The 14,835-nt window shown below is 47.1% G+C and overlaps 1 protein-coding gene across 1 annotated transcript in view; it reads right to left on the reverse strand.

Moving 5' to 3' along the window:
• The window catches only part of TTC28 (tetratricopeptide repeat domain 28), a 724,018-nt gene extending 709,903 nt beyond the window's left edge, over nucleotides 1-14,115 (reverse strand). The window contains exon 1 of the mRNA XM_055146863.1: nucleotides 13,929-14,115. Within this exon, the coding sequence (XP_055002838.1) occupies nucleotides 13,929-14,030 (102 nt within the window). The 5' untranslated portion in view covers nucleotides 14,031-14,115. The remainder of the gene's footprint in view (nucleotides 1-13,928) is intronic.
• Between the last annotated feature and the right edge of the window lie 720 nt (nucleotides 14,116-14,835).

Consider the following 14,835-nt stretch of genomic DNA (forward strand, 5'->3'; position numbering starts at 1 on the left):
ATTTGTTTGAGCTGGCACCAGTAACGTCTCCATTGTGAGACTTGTTACTGTTTTTGGCATATCGAATACGCCACAGGTAGCTTGCCAGGTTCTGCCATGTGGCAAGATACTCAGTAGCTTGCGGAGCTCTCCAAGAGGGATGGAGAAATCAAACCCGGTCGGCCGCATGCAAGGCAAACACCCTACCCCCTATGCTATCGTTCCATAAATCCAAAAATAAAAAAAAAAAAAGCAAGCAAGCCCTGAGTGATGTCAGATGAGAGAGAGAAAAAAAAGGAGAAAAAAAGAAAAGAAAGGAAATCATTGCCTAATCCAGGATCAAAGATCTTCTCCTGTGTTCTGTTATATTGGTGTTGGGGGAGAGGCCCCCAGCTGTGCTTGGGAAACCCGGGACCACTCAGAGAAGTGCTGGAGACAGAGCCAGAGCAGCCACGCTCAGGAGTCACAAGGTGCCACGTCACCCTCCGGGTCCCATGGTGCATGGCACAGGCTCCCACTCTGAGCTACCACCGAGGCCCCGACACTTCTATCGTTCGGGTCCTTCCATTTAGGGTTTTTGTCCATAGTGAGTCCATTTTTGCGTCTGGTGTAAGTTGGGCTCCTGAATACATGCTCTTGTCTAAAAATAACTCCGTTATTTTCCTTCTCTATTATCGATAGTGCCAGGAGTAAGTTAAGCACCACCAGGTGTGTCCCAAAAATAAAACCAAAAACAAACAATAAAAAAAAAAACAAGAAGAAAAACCATCCTCAGATGGAAACATTAAGCAGACATTATTAATGATCTAATCTTTGCCAAAAATGTGTAACTTGTATGCAGAGTCCTTTAGATGGTTTTTAAGGGTTTTATGTTTTGTGGCCGAGGGCCGCACCAGGTGGTCTCACAGCTCAGCAATCAGGTGTCTGGTGCTGTGGGAGCGAGTGGGGGGCAGGGGCTGCAAGAGGACCACGTGGTGCTGGGGGCTGAACTCAGAGTCTCAAAGATGCAAGGCGTGAGCGCTCCCACCTGCCCCATACCTCCACCCACCAGCTTTTAATTTTCTGTAAATTTTTATGTAGACACCATGATTTACGAGGCAGTTACTAGAGTTTCAGACATGCAACGCTCCGACTTTAATCCTGACAGCATTGCTCTACCAGTAACTCCAGGTTCTCTCCCCCGCCCCCCCCCCCAGCTGTCTCATTAACAGGAATGTTTTTAAGTTTAAATATCTTAGTTTGGGGCCCATGCTTAGAGTTACGTTGGCTCTGATGGTGTCAATTCATACAGACACCTCACACGCACACAACTGAGGCCAAGAACCCTGGGCCTCGGCCCGAAGCCCCTGGCCCACCTCCTTTTCTCACTCCCCCCCTCCACTTCTCTCCTTCCTGGGCACTTTTGTTTCTATAATCTAGAGCCGATGGTTTGCCCATCTTTCATACCTTCTTTCATACCTTCTATTCCTTCTCTATCAGTGAGAACATCCAGTATGTGTCCTTGTCCTTCTGGTTTATTCCACTTACCATGAGATCCTCCAGCTCTAAATTGCAGCAAACTGCGTGATTTCATTATTTCTTATGGCTGCATAATATTCCTTTATATAGAGTAAGACAGATACACACAACCACCTCATTTTCCGCTAATCTGTCACTGGACCGCCTGGTTGTTTCCATATCCTGGCTACTGTACTAAGTGCTGCCCTGAACACAGACGTGCATATATCTTTTCTGGGGCAAATATGAAAAAGTGAAATCACAGGGTCATATGGAAGCTCTACTCTTAGTTTATTGAGGAATCTCCATGTTGTTTTCACAAACCGGACACATTCTAGAGTTTTTTCACCACATCCTGTGAGTACAGGTAGTTCCTGTCCTGATATATGTCGTTGTTATTGGTGTAGGGAACATATCAAAGTCATCTTAATCTGGATCTCCCTAATTGTAAATTATGATGAACACTTTTTTCATATGCCCATTGCCTAGCCACCTATTTTCTTCAGAGAAGTGTCCATTTCCTCTCCCCATTTTTACGGGACTACTGAATTTATTGAGGCTAATCTTTGTAAGCTGTATATCTTGGATATTAATCTTTTATCTATCATACTGTCTGCAAATATTTTCTCCCATTCAGTAAGGTATCTTTTACTTTTAGCTCACGTTTCTTTTGCCAAGAAGAAACTTTTTATATAGTCCCCTTTTTGTTTCTGTTGTCTTTAACAATAGAATTGCATTATTGAAAACATCTTCGAGTTTTCCTCAGTGTACATATAGATTGTGATCAAATCTTAAGGTCCCTGATCCACTTTGAATTGATTTTTGTGTAAAGTGTGAGGTATGGATCCCCTCTCTCCCTTCCATGCTTCTTTTCTTCCTTGTAATGTGGCTATCCAGTTTCACCAACACCATCTGAAGAAGTTGTCTACACCCTGCACCTGTACCTGGCAACAGCTTCTAGTTCTTTAGGAAACAGGGTAAGTCATCGTCATCGTCATCGTCATCATCATCATCATCATCATCCCGTTGATCGTCAATTTTCTCCATGATCTCAGTAATGTCTACATTCGTCCTAGCCCTGAGATTTTAGTAACTTCTCTTTACTCATCCCTCCAAACGGTGCTGCACTGGAGGGTCTTTCAGGGTCAGGGGAATGAGACCCATCATTGTTACTGGTTTGGGCATATGAATACGCCACGGGGACCTTGCCAGGCTCTCCCATAGCACATGGAGAAGTTTTTCCAACATCTGCAAGACAACTAGTGTGGTCTCCACCTGCTTTCTTGAATCAATGTAATGAAAAAATGGACCACACTCAATTAAAAGGTACTTGAGGAACATTAAGGCATTGTCATGGATTAGATACCAATTTTGACACAAACTATTATTTTGGAATTTGGGGGGGAAGTTAGATATTTTCTGAGCACTTACTAAGATGTAGGATTACATTGGTTTGTTCTTTCTGCCTGCCGCAGGGAGCTTAGGTTTACTGGGTTACTCCCATCACAGTGCTCCCATTCCTCTGTGTTTATTTGTAACTTCTTTGTTTGTGCTGTTAACTTGTAAATATTGTTTTTCTCTTCTCCTTAAGTCCTTTGCATAGTTAATTCAGAGCAATGTCCTTAATGGGCATGAGAAGACAGTTAATGCCATGCTTTTGTAACTTGGGAGTTAATTGACTCTCAATGATATTTACCTCCAAGTCTTTCTCGTTAGTATAGTGGTGAGTATCCTCACCTGTCAATGATTTTTTACCTCCTGGGCATCTGTTCTCTCGAATTAAGCCTCAGCTGCCCTTACTTCCTAGCACCCCAAAAGCAGGGTCCTGACGAGGGACTGAATGGACCCAGGGCATGTGGTGAGCTATGTGTTATACTGGCATCAAAATGGGCCTGGCCAAAGTGCCATAGTGCTTAACTATAAGTTAAGAGCATGGTCATGCACAAATTCTATTATTTAAACCCTGCTAGGGTTAGGAATGATTAATCTGGACCGAGCACTGTAGTCTGAATCTGTGGCAAGATGTTCCCAGGAGGGTCGCCAGAGCCAGATCATACGCTAAGAGGAAATTTTACTTAAATGAAAAGAGCGGGTGATGGGGCCAGAGCAATAGTACGGCAGGTAGAGTGCTTGCCTTTAACAGTCAACCTGGCATCCCATATGGTCCCGTGTCCTGCCAGGAGTAATTCCTCAGTTCAGAGCAAGGAATAACACCTGAATACTGCTGGGTGTGCCCCCCGCCCCCCTGCAAAAAAGAGTGGGTTAGTCATTAAAAATACATAAAGGTTTCTAGACAGCATCTATATATGCTTACATATAAACTAATAATCCCATTCAAATAAATGTTATATATAATATAATATGTGTACACATAATATATGTGTACCCATCAACTTATATATATTTATGTGTATATATGTGTATATATAAAATGAAACGAGAACCTCTCTCTATATATTTAAATCTCTCTCTATATATATTTGAGCCTCTATATATATTTGAGTGTTTATACATAACTCTATTCACAATTCACCAAAAGTTGAAAACAATGTTCATCAGCTATTAATAGAAAACAGACTTCAGGAAATATCACTGTATCACTGTTATCCAGGCCCAAAGTGATAGCACAGCGGGTAGGGCATTTACCTTGCACACGGCGAAACCGGGTTCGATTCCTCCACCCCTCTTGGAGAGCCCGGCAAGCTACCGAGAGTATCTCACCCACTCGGGAGAGCCTGGCAAGCTACCCATGGCGTATTCCTTATGCCAAAAACAGTAACAAGTCTCACAATGGCGACGTTACTGGTGCCCGCTCGAGTACATCGATGAGCCACCGATGACAGTGACAGCGGGAACCAGTAACGTCTCTATTACACCCAGCCCTGAGATTTTAGCAGCCTCTCCTTACTCGTCTTTCCCAACAATTGGAGGCATTTTCAGGGTCAGGGGAATGAGACCTAATGTTACTGTTTTTGGCATATCGAATATGCCCCGGGGAGCTTGCCAGGCTCTGCCTTGCTGGCAGGATACTCTCGGTAGCTTGCTAGGCTCTCCAAGAGGTATGTTTATATACAATGGAGAATTACTAAATAGTAAAAAGCTATGGTCTTTGGGACTGGAAAAAAAGAATGGCAAGCAGGGTACTTGCCTTGTACAAGGCGAACACAGGTTCAATCCCCAGCCCCATAGCACTGCCACACGGTGAGGAATAATCCCTGATTACAGACAGGTATAGTCTCCCACACAAAAAAAAAAAAGGTATGGTCTTCTATTATGTCTACTGACTTATGATAATAATACAATTACATGCATTTGTCAGAACCATGATACCGTTAATTAGTAAACATTATTTCATGTAAATATACCTAAATAAAGCTGACTTTAAGACAAAATTAGAAATTTTGTTTAGTTTTATCTATTCATTTATTGACTTTCTGGATCACACCCAACAAAGCTCAGGGGTTACTCCTGGCTCTGCACTCAAGAATTACTCCTGGCAAGGTTGACTCCATGGCTTCGAGGCTGGCCTCACGTTCCGGGGAAAGGTCAACTCAGAGAAGCGATCACCAACTACATTGTAGTCGAAGGCCATGTGGGGGAAGGGAGTTGCGGGCTGAATGAGGGCTAGAGACTGAGCACAGCGGCCACTCAACACCTTTATTGCAAACCACAACAGCTAATTAGAGAGAGAAAACAGAAGGGAATGCCTTGCCACAGTGGCAGGGTGGGGTGGGGGGGAGATGGGATTGGGGAGGGTGGGAGGGACACTGGGTTTACGGGTGGTGGAGAATGGGCACTGGTGAAGGGATGGGTTCCCAAACTTTGTATGAGGGAAGTATAAGCACAAAAGTGTATAAATCTGTAACTGTACCCTCACGGTGATTCTCTAATTAAAAATAAATAAATAAATAAATAAATTCTCAATATAACATAAGCTAACAAATATATGAGTAAAAATAAAGACAATAAATCTTGAAAAAAAAAAAAAAAGAATTACTCCTGGCAGTGCTCAGAGAACTATATGGGATGCCAGGGATTGAATCGTTTAAGGCAAATGCCCAACCTGCTGTACTATCGCTCTGGCCCGTTTAGTTTTATTTTACTGGCAAATCTTAAATTTAATATATCTGTGTTTAAGTATATGCATATTGGAAATATGTACATATTGTAAATATGTACAGAAAGGATTCAAGAAATAAATAAGGGCATAAGAATGGGGAGACAGCTCAAGGAGATGGGCGATTAAACGCTGTTTTGCTTGCAGAAGCCCTGAATTCAGCCCCCAGTACTAAATGGTCCTTGAAGCACCTCTGGAAGCAATCCCCCCTGAGCCTGGGGTTGTCCCTAAGCACCTCAGGGTACAGATCCCCCTAAAGATGAAGTTATCAATAATAACAATCACTCTAGGCAATACACATATGCATATATGTACATACATGTATGTGTTTGGGGCCACACCAGTGGTGCCGAGGGCTACTACCAGCCCGGTGCTCAGGGCACTCCCACCTTGCGTGGGAAGTGCGCAGTCCTAGGAAGCAAACCTGAGCCTCCGACACGCAAAGCGTCCACTGCAGCCACCTGAGTGCTCTCTCTGGCCCTCACTCTTGGTAACTGTAATTTTTTTTTTGGCTTGTCTTATACTTTGTAATTTGGCCTGATGTGCATATGCAGCTTTTATAAAATAAAAGTTGGTTTATTTTTTTCTGGTGGGGAGCAGCTTGGTGGTGTTCAGGGGCTAGTCTTAGCTCTGTGCGAAAGAGTGACTCCCAGCCCTGGCTCAGGTGACCTATGTGGGTCCGGGGGGGTTGAACCTGAGCCAGTCATTTGCAAGACAAGCTCCTTACATCCATCCGGCACTATATCATTGTCACTGTTTCACTGTCATCCCGTTGCTCATCGATTTGCTCGAGTGGGCACCAGTAACATCTCCATTGTGAAACTTGTTGTTACTGTTTTTGGCATATCGAATACACCACGGGTAGCTTGCCAGGCTCTGTCATAGGGGCGAGATACTCTCGGTAGCTTGCAGGGCTCTCTGAGAGGGACAGAAGAATCAAACCGGCTCGGCTGCATGCAAGGCAAACGCCCTACCCGCTGTGATACCGCTCCAGCCCCGGGCATTATATATCTGAAATATCTTTTAAATAAAGATCAACCTTTGATAAGGCCTGGCCCAAAGGGGGGGGGGGAGAAGAGAGAGAGAGAGAGAGAGAGAGAGAGAGAGAGAGAGAGAGAGAAGAAATAGTGCTGCCATAGAGGCAGAAGTAGGGGGGATGGGAGAGAAACTGGGGACACTAGTGGTGGGAAATGTACAATGTGAAGGGATGGCTGTTGAAACATTATATGACTGCATCACAATCATGAACAACTTTGTAACTATGAAGAAATCAAATTAAATTAAAAATCCACCTTTTATTTAATATTTTCTCACAGAAATGTTCGGCCTATTAATCTACGGGTTTGGAGGGCATAAATTACATCAGCATTGTGATTTTTGGAGAGAAGTTGTTTATTGCTAAAATAATATTTTCTGTGTAAGCAATTGTTTTCTTTGGTTCGTACGAGTACACATTCAATGAGCAAGATGTGTTCCAAGCAGTACATATGGATTATATTGTGTCTCTGGTTGCTTCCAGTGGAATATGAATACCAATATATAGGAAAGACAGCGAAAAAAAAGTGCAGCTGGGGCCTGGAATGTAACCCATGTGGCAGAACACATGCCATGTCTGAGCGGGGTCCTGGGTTCAAGCCCCTGTACCACATGGTCGCTCCTCAGCATTGCCAGATGGGGCCCTACAACAATCAAGTTTAAATTCAAACGCTGGCTTTGTCCCCACGGCTTTGCTGTTTGCACCCCTGGGGACCAAACCTGGGGGCCACACACATGCAAAGTCAGCGCCTACCTCTGAGCTACCTCCCCCTGCACGCCCCCCAGCTAACAAAGTCTGTTTTTTTAAATACCAATCCTTCAAAGCAAACAAAAATTGTAAGCGCCAAATTTGTTCAATCACATTGCTTTGGGGCTGGAGAGACAGTGCGGCATGTAAGGCCGTGCAGGTAGCCGATCCAAGTTTGATCCCTACCCCCCACACGGCCCCCTGAGCAGCACCAACAGCACCGGGTGGAGCAAAAAAATTAAATGAACATTGTTCCTACCGAGAGAAAAATAAGTAGGGCCAGAGTGACGGTACAGCGGACAGGCTGTTGCAGCCACCAGCCTTAATCCCTGTAACACAGAGTTTCTCAGCCAGGGCCCTATGGCCAACTGGGGGCCCTGAGGATATCTGAAAGGCCACAGGTGAAAATCAAATCATTGTGAGGGCCACAGCACAAAGGCTGGGAAGTCAGCTCGTAACACAGGGAGTCACAGGGAGGAAATAAGGTTGAAAGGAGGCCAAGGATGGGAAAGGTTGAGAACATGCGTTAGAGCACCTTGGAATTTAACTGGTTTTTATAATCATGTGGTATAAGATTTGGAGGGCAGGGTTTGGGGATTTGGGGGTGTTTTGTTTGTTTGTTTGTTTTTTGCAGGGGGGTGCATACCCAGCCATGCTCAGTTACTCATGGCTCTACCCTCAGGAACACTCCTGGCAAGACGCAGGGGACCATATGGGGAACCAGATAACGGACCCAGGTCAGACACAGGCAAGGCAAACGCCTTGCCCACTGTCCTAACACTCCAGTCCCTGTGGTATAAGATTTTGTCTTACATGGTTCCTTAAACACTCACAGGGATTTCTTGAGCCATAGAAAAAGATGGGGACAGGAAGAGGTTTGAGGTTCTGGTTTGTGGTTTTTTCTTTGTGGTTTTCTTTCTTTCTCTCTCTCTCTCTCTTCATGTGGTTTCGGGTTTGTTTAGAGTGTGTTTGAGAGATTGTGCATACGTGCGTGCATGCATGTGTGTGTGTGTGTGTGTGTGTGTGTGTGCCCGAGCCCACGCATGTGCAGAAATGAGCACACACAGGATTTCATTAGCTTTTTGTTTGTGTTACTTTTTTAAAAAATTTTTGTTATTTTTTTGTTACTTGCTTTTAAATGCAGTTAATTAACAAAGTAACTTTTTCCTAATTATCAAATCTAACAAATGTAAAGCATTGTTATAAATACCTTCCTACATTCTCTTTTTTAAGGAATTGTTCTGGATGAATATTATTGTCCTATTACACATACAAGGACACTGAGATAGCTAACAAGATTTGCCTGAAGTCATATAACTAGCATGTAACAGAGCTAAAACTTAGATATAATTACAGATCTGCAGCACACTTACGATTTCAGACACAATTCTACCTATTTCAGGAGGAAGAGTTGAGAGAGAAAACTGCAAGATTATAATTAAATTATGGTGATTTTTTTTTTCAAATCCCTACAGTTAAGTGAAGTTAAAACATACAGCCAAAGGGTAAGAGAAACAGTACAGCAGGTAGGGCACTTGCTTTGCTTGTGGCCAACCCAGGTTCGATCCCCGGCATCCCGTATGGTTCCATGAACACCACCAGAAGTAACCCCTGAGCACCACCAGGTGTGGCCCAAATACAAAAATAAATATAGCCAAGACTGAGGATACAGGTCACAGGGATATAAGATGTGGGTTCAATCCTACACATACGTATACCTACACACACACACACACACCCCACATACACCAATTAACTACATTTCTACTAGCAAACAGTAATAATGAAAAATATTATGAAATTAAAATGTTAAATAGTTCTATATATAGCAGCATCAAACAGAATAAAATATTTAAGAATAAATTATTTGGGGGTGGAGTGATAGCATAGCGGGTAGGGCGGTTGCCTTGCACGCAGCCAACCCGGGTTCAAATCCCAGCATCCCATATGGTCCCCTGAGCACTGCCAGGAGTAATTCCTGAGTGCAGAGCCAGAAGTAACCCCTGTGCATCGCCAGGTGTGACCCAAAAACCAAAAAAAAAAAAAAAAGAATAAATTATTTAAGTTTCTTGTGCCACAGATTGGACCTAGGGCCTCAAATACGTAAAACGTGTGCCTGTCACTGAGCTACAGCCCGAGCCCAGGAATAAACCTTAGAAAGAAATGCAATACTTGGATCTGAAATCTGAAGAACATCATTGAGAGGACAGAGTGAAGAGAATCCCTATAAAAATTTCAGATACTTTTTTGGCAGGAATAATACGATCAGAGGCCAGAGCGAGAGGACAGCAGGAGGGCATCTGGTCGCACAAGGTTAACCTGGGTTCAAGCCCAGCATCCCTTATGGTCTCCTAAGCCCACCGAGAGTGAGTCCTGAGCACAGAGCCCGGAGCAAACCCTGAACACCACCAGGTGTGGTCCAAAACCACAATGATCATAAATAAAAATAATAACCTAGAGCCACGGTGACAGCTCAAAGGCCTGGAGCACCTGCTTTTCCTGAAGGCCAAGATTAGATCCTGGCACTCTGGGGTTGCCTCAGCACCCACCAGGAGCAGTCCTGAGTGCCCTGCAGGAAACAGCCTTTGAGTGCTGCCAGGTGTGTCACACCTCTCTCTCTCTCTCTCTCTCTCTCTCTCTCTCTATATATATATATATATATATATATATATCTGCCTCTCCCTCTCTCCCTGCCGCTCCCCCCACCTCTCTCTCTCTCTCTCTCTCTCTCTCTCTCTCTCTCTCTCTCTCTCTCTCTCTCTCTCTCTCTCTCTGCCCCCCCCCACCCAGGTTTCTTTTGGGATAGGGATGGAGTTCTCATACAGGAAGAAAGACACTTGCCTTTCATGTGGCTGCGGTGGCTGCCACCCAGGTTCAAGTTCCTGGTACCTGAGCAATGCCACGGATCACTCCTGAGCTGCACAGAGCCAGGAATGACCCAAGTGCAGCCCTAAAACCCAAATTAATTTTTTTGGGGGGTCACTACCTGACAATGCACAGGGTTTACTCCTGGCTCTGGCTCTGCACTCAGGAATCACCCCCTGGCGGTGCTCAGAGGACTGTATGGGATGCTGGAATCGAACCCAGGTCAGCTGCGTGCAAGGCAAAAGCCCTACTCGCTGTACCTGCTCCAGCCCCCAAATTACTTTTAAAACTAAAATAAAAGTTTAAAATAAAGGCAAATGTCTGACACTTGCCTTGCATGTATGCGGCCAACGTAGGTCCTCAGCACAGAGGACCAACGTACGTTGGCCGCATGGCACCACATGCAGTCAGGACTGAGCCCCACCAGGAGTGATCCCTGGGCACCATCAGGTGTGGCCCAAAGATTTTTTTTAAAAATTTAAAAATAAATAAATAAAAAAACTGAGGCGCTGGGTTGACAGTGCACAGTGTAATGTGCTTTTGCCTTGTAAAAGGCCAATCGTGGTTCAAGCCCCAGATACACCAGGAGTGATTCCCTAAGCACAGGCCCAGGCCCAGAAGTAAGGTGTGTGCACCCCCAGGCTGTGCCTCCCTAAGACCCCTCCCCAAAAAGGACCCAATAAAAGACAGACACACAAATGGCCAATAAGCAGACACACACAAATAACTTACTAGTCATCAGAGAAATAAAAATCAAAATTTCAGGGAGATAATATTTTATATCTACTCGGTCGGCAAAGTTTAAAAGACAAAAGCATGCATCAGCAGAGAGACTGGAACATCCGCACACTGCTGGTGGGTATGTAAAATAATGCAGTGCTTTAGGAAACAGTTTGTCAGAGCCTCAAAAGGTTAAAAGAGTTACCATATGACCTGGTAATTCTATTCATATGAATATGCACAAGAGAAACAAAAACATATGTCTTCACTAAAACTAAAACTTAGACACAAAGGCTCAGAGCAGCAATATTCATAATAACCAAGAAGTAGGAAAAGTCCACATGATTAATAACAAATGAATAATTAGTGGGGTATATCCATTCAATGGAATATTATTTAGTAAGAAAGGGCAATAGTGTAGTAATACCTAGGACTACACGATGCACTTAAAAACACTGTGCTAAGGGAAAAGAAGTAAGTCCTGAAGGACTAAATATTGTAAAACTACATTACATCAAATGTAATGCAAAGATGGTACATTAGTTACTTGCAGGGACTGGGAGGAAGAACAAATGCTACTGTGCATTGGGAATTTTTTGTGGGATGTGATGAAAATTCTGTAATATAATGATGTTGAATATTTACATATAATGTATACATGATGTTGAATATTTAGTGAATATATTGTAACACATTCACTTGTACACTATAGAGGTTAGCTTTATGGTAAATTCTATCTTAACAAAGCAAGGTTGGGGGGGAACATTGGTGGGAGCACACCAGACAGTGCTCAGGGTGACATCTGGCACTGCAGTCTTTTTGAAGACTTTTTTTAAGAAGCCGGAATGATAATACAGCAGGTACAGCGTTCGCCTTGCACCACAGCTGTTCTGGGTTCTATCCCCCGAATCCTGAACAGTCCTCAGAAAACCACCAGCAGTAATTCCTCAGTGCAGAGCTCACAGTAACCCCTAAGCATTGTCCAGTACAGCCCCAAAACAAAAACAAAATACATCTGAAAAAAAAAAATTCTTTTGAAAAGACATCTGCACACAGGTCAGAAGGATAGTACAGCGGGGCAAGGCAATGCACACAGCTGACAGCGTTTGATCCGCAGCACCCCATAGCCAGCGCCAGGCCCACCAGGAATAACACCTGAGTGCAGTCGGGAGTAAGCCTGAACACAGCCAGGTGTGGCCCAAAACACAAGGAAAAAGAAAAAGACATCCGCACAAATCACAAAAATGGCACTGTAAATACAGCATCAACTTTTTCAGTGTTTCTTCTAAAGATGCAGTACCAACTCCTATAGTTCGTTCAGTTATTGTTTGTTGTTTTTTTTTTTTTTATCAAATCCAGGTGTTTGTCTTTGGACATGCTCAATGGTTCTCAGGGTTTTCACCTGACTCTAGGGCTCCCGGAAGGGTTCCGGGGACCAGGTTGGTCATGTGCAAGGCAAGTGTCCAACCACACTGTACTCTAGACCCTCAAGTTCAATTTTTTTTGGGGGGGGCACACCTGGAGTTGCTCAGGAGTTCCTCCTAACGGTGCTTGGGGGACTATTTGGGATGCCAGAACTTGAACCCAGGTTGGCTATGTGCAAGACAAGTGCCCACTCGTTACCAGAGTCCAATAATTTTGGCTTCCTATTCATATTCTGTCCAGTGAACAACAAAAACTATGAAAACAAAATCAACCCTTGAAATTCAACTTAATTTAAAAAAAAAACTGAAATATAAAAGAAATCTCAATTTTTATTTTAGCATCTAGCATTCGTCAATCCTGAATCTGAGACTACAAACAGAACTCAGGGATCTGAACAAATTGCTGACTTTCCTGAATAGATAAACAGTAATTGAGATCTGCTTTGATGAAAATGTAAATATTTACCTGGGTCAAAGAGACAGAATTCTATAAGCCTAGTGTTCCCAAAAGAGGAAGACAAAAGTATCATGCTTGAATTCAAAACTTTATTCAGGATTCATTTAATTTGGCTAGGGTAAAACACAGCCGACGGCTTACACCAAACAATGTGTACTACGCTTTTGCCTAAAACTACTGAAAACATGGAATTACAAACGAGGGGTGGGGTGAGCGGGAACCACTGTAAGGGCTAAATCTGACACAGATACTGATCTCCAAACTTGCTCCTTAAAAATGCCCGCAGGACTCCTATTTTGGAAATTCCCTAAGTCCTCTCGTCTTCATGCACAATATTTACGGAGCATCTACTGGGGTGCCAAGCAGTGCGCCAGGGTGCCCTGGTGAGCACTGGTACCAAACAGCGCGGGCTGGCGCTCGCAGGACGCTTTCCCCCCAAGTTTGCCCCAGAACAAACTTCGAGATGGAGAGTGAAAGGGAAAAAAAAAAAAAAAAACTCCTAAACGCGGCCCCCCACGGGCGGCCGGGGTGGGCGGGGGTGTCCGCCTTTGCCTGCACGCGCCCCAGCTCATTTCCTCTGCCCCGACGGCCGCGGAAACGCAGCGCGGGGGGCCCTCCCGGCTCCCGCGGCCGGTGCCACACCTCCGCAGCCCCCGCGGCCGCACGTCCTCCACCCGCCCCGGCAGCCCCCAAACTCGCGTCGAAGCTGCCCGGGGTAGGGGGCAGAGCGTGCCCACCAGCAGCAGCAGCAGCAGCGGCGGCGGCGGCGCGGGCACAACGCAGCCCCCGGGCTCGCCTCCTGCCGGGGCCCCGCGGCTCAGCCGCGCCCGCACCTGGGGGGCCCCGCGGGCACCTGAGGCTGGGGGCGGGGCCGACACCTGTCTCGGCCCGGGCCGGGGGCGGGGCGCGGGGGCGGCGCTGCCCCGAGGGGCGCCGACGGGTCGCCCCCGCGCGCCCCCCCCACCACGGCCCCGCGAGCGCCCGGGCCGCGCAGGCCCGGCCCCGGCTGGCACCCACGGAGTTTCACAAAGAAAGTCTCCCGGCCCGCGCCCCGCGCCCCGCGCCCCGCGCCCCGCGCGCACTCACCGGCGCCGGCGCCGGCTGCGACTCGGGCTCCCGGCGCCTACGGCTCCGTGCCGGGGTCGGCCCCGGGCTCGGCTCGGACGCCGGCGACGGCGACTGCTCCATCCCCGCGCGGGGCCCCGGCCGGCCGCGTCCGCCTCCAGCTAACGGTCCCGCCAGCCTAGGCGCGCGCGCCGGCTCCGCGCGCCATGTTCCCGCCGCGCACGCGCGCGCGCCCCCGCCGACGCCTCCCCGCGCCGGCCGCACCGCGCACGCGCGCCCCCGCCGCGCCCCCTCCCCGCGGGCCGCTGTTCCCGGCATGGCGCGCGCCCCCTCCGCACCGGCCCGCCCCGAGGGCTCGCTCTTCCCGGCTTGGCGGCCCCCCACCCCCTCCCCTGCCGCACGGCCGGAGCACCCCCCGCAGGGGCCCAGCCCCCTCGGCGGCCCCTTCCTGGCATCGCCAAACCTGGACACCGTCCACGTGGGGCCGGGGGCTCGCGGGCCAGAAAAAATGCCTCCCTCCCTCGCCCCACCCCCGCCACCCCGCAAAAGGGTGCCACGGTCAGGACACCGCCGCGAAGGTATTGAGAACACCCCCCCGCCCCCCGACGTGCATGCATGTGGGCACCGCGATGCCAGCCTCCACACACAACTCGAATTATGACATGGGCTTTCGTGGTCGTCGTAAGGAAGGTCTGCAAATAAGACATGTTGGAGGGTTCCATGAAAGAAGCCGCATCAGGTGTCCCATACCATACGGCCACTGGGTGACAAGGCCTTCCCTGTTGTCTAATGGTATAAGGGGCAACTCCCGGCTTGGTGTCTCGCCTCCACATCTTACAAACAGGGACATCTAAAGCAAGTGACCCGGCCAAGAGCCAGAGCTTGGATTTCTGCAGCTCCCGAGCAAGCTCGGAGCCTTGGGCCTGGC

This window comes from Sorex araneus, chromosome 9 (genome assembly GCF_027595985.1).
Source record: "Sorex araneus isolate mSorAra2 chromosome 9, mSorAra2.pri, whole genome shotgun sequence".
In the NCBI taxonomy this organism is placed as follows: Eukaryota; Metazoa; Chordata; class Mammalia; order Eulipotyphla; family Soricidae; genus Sorex; species Sorex araneus.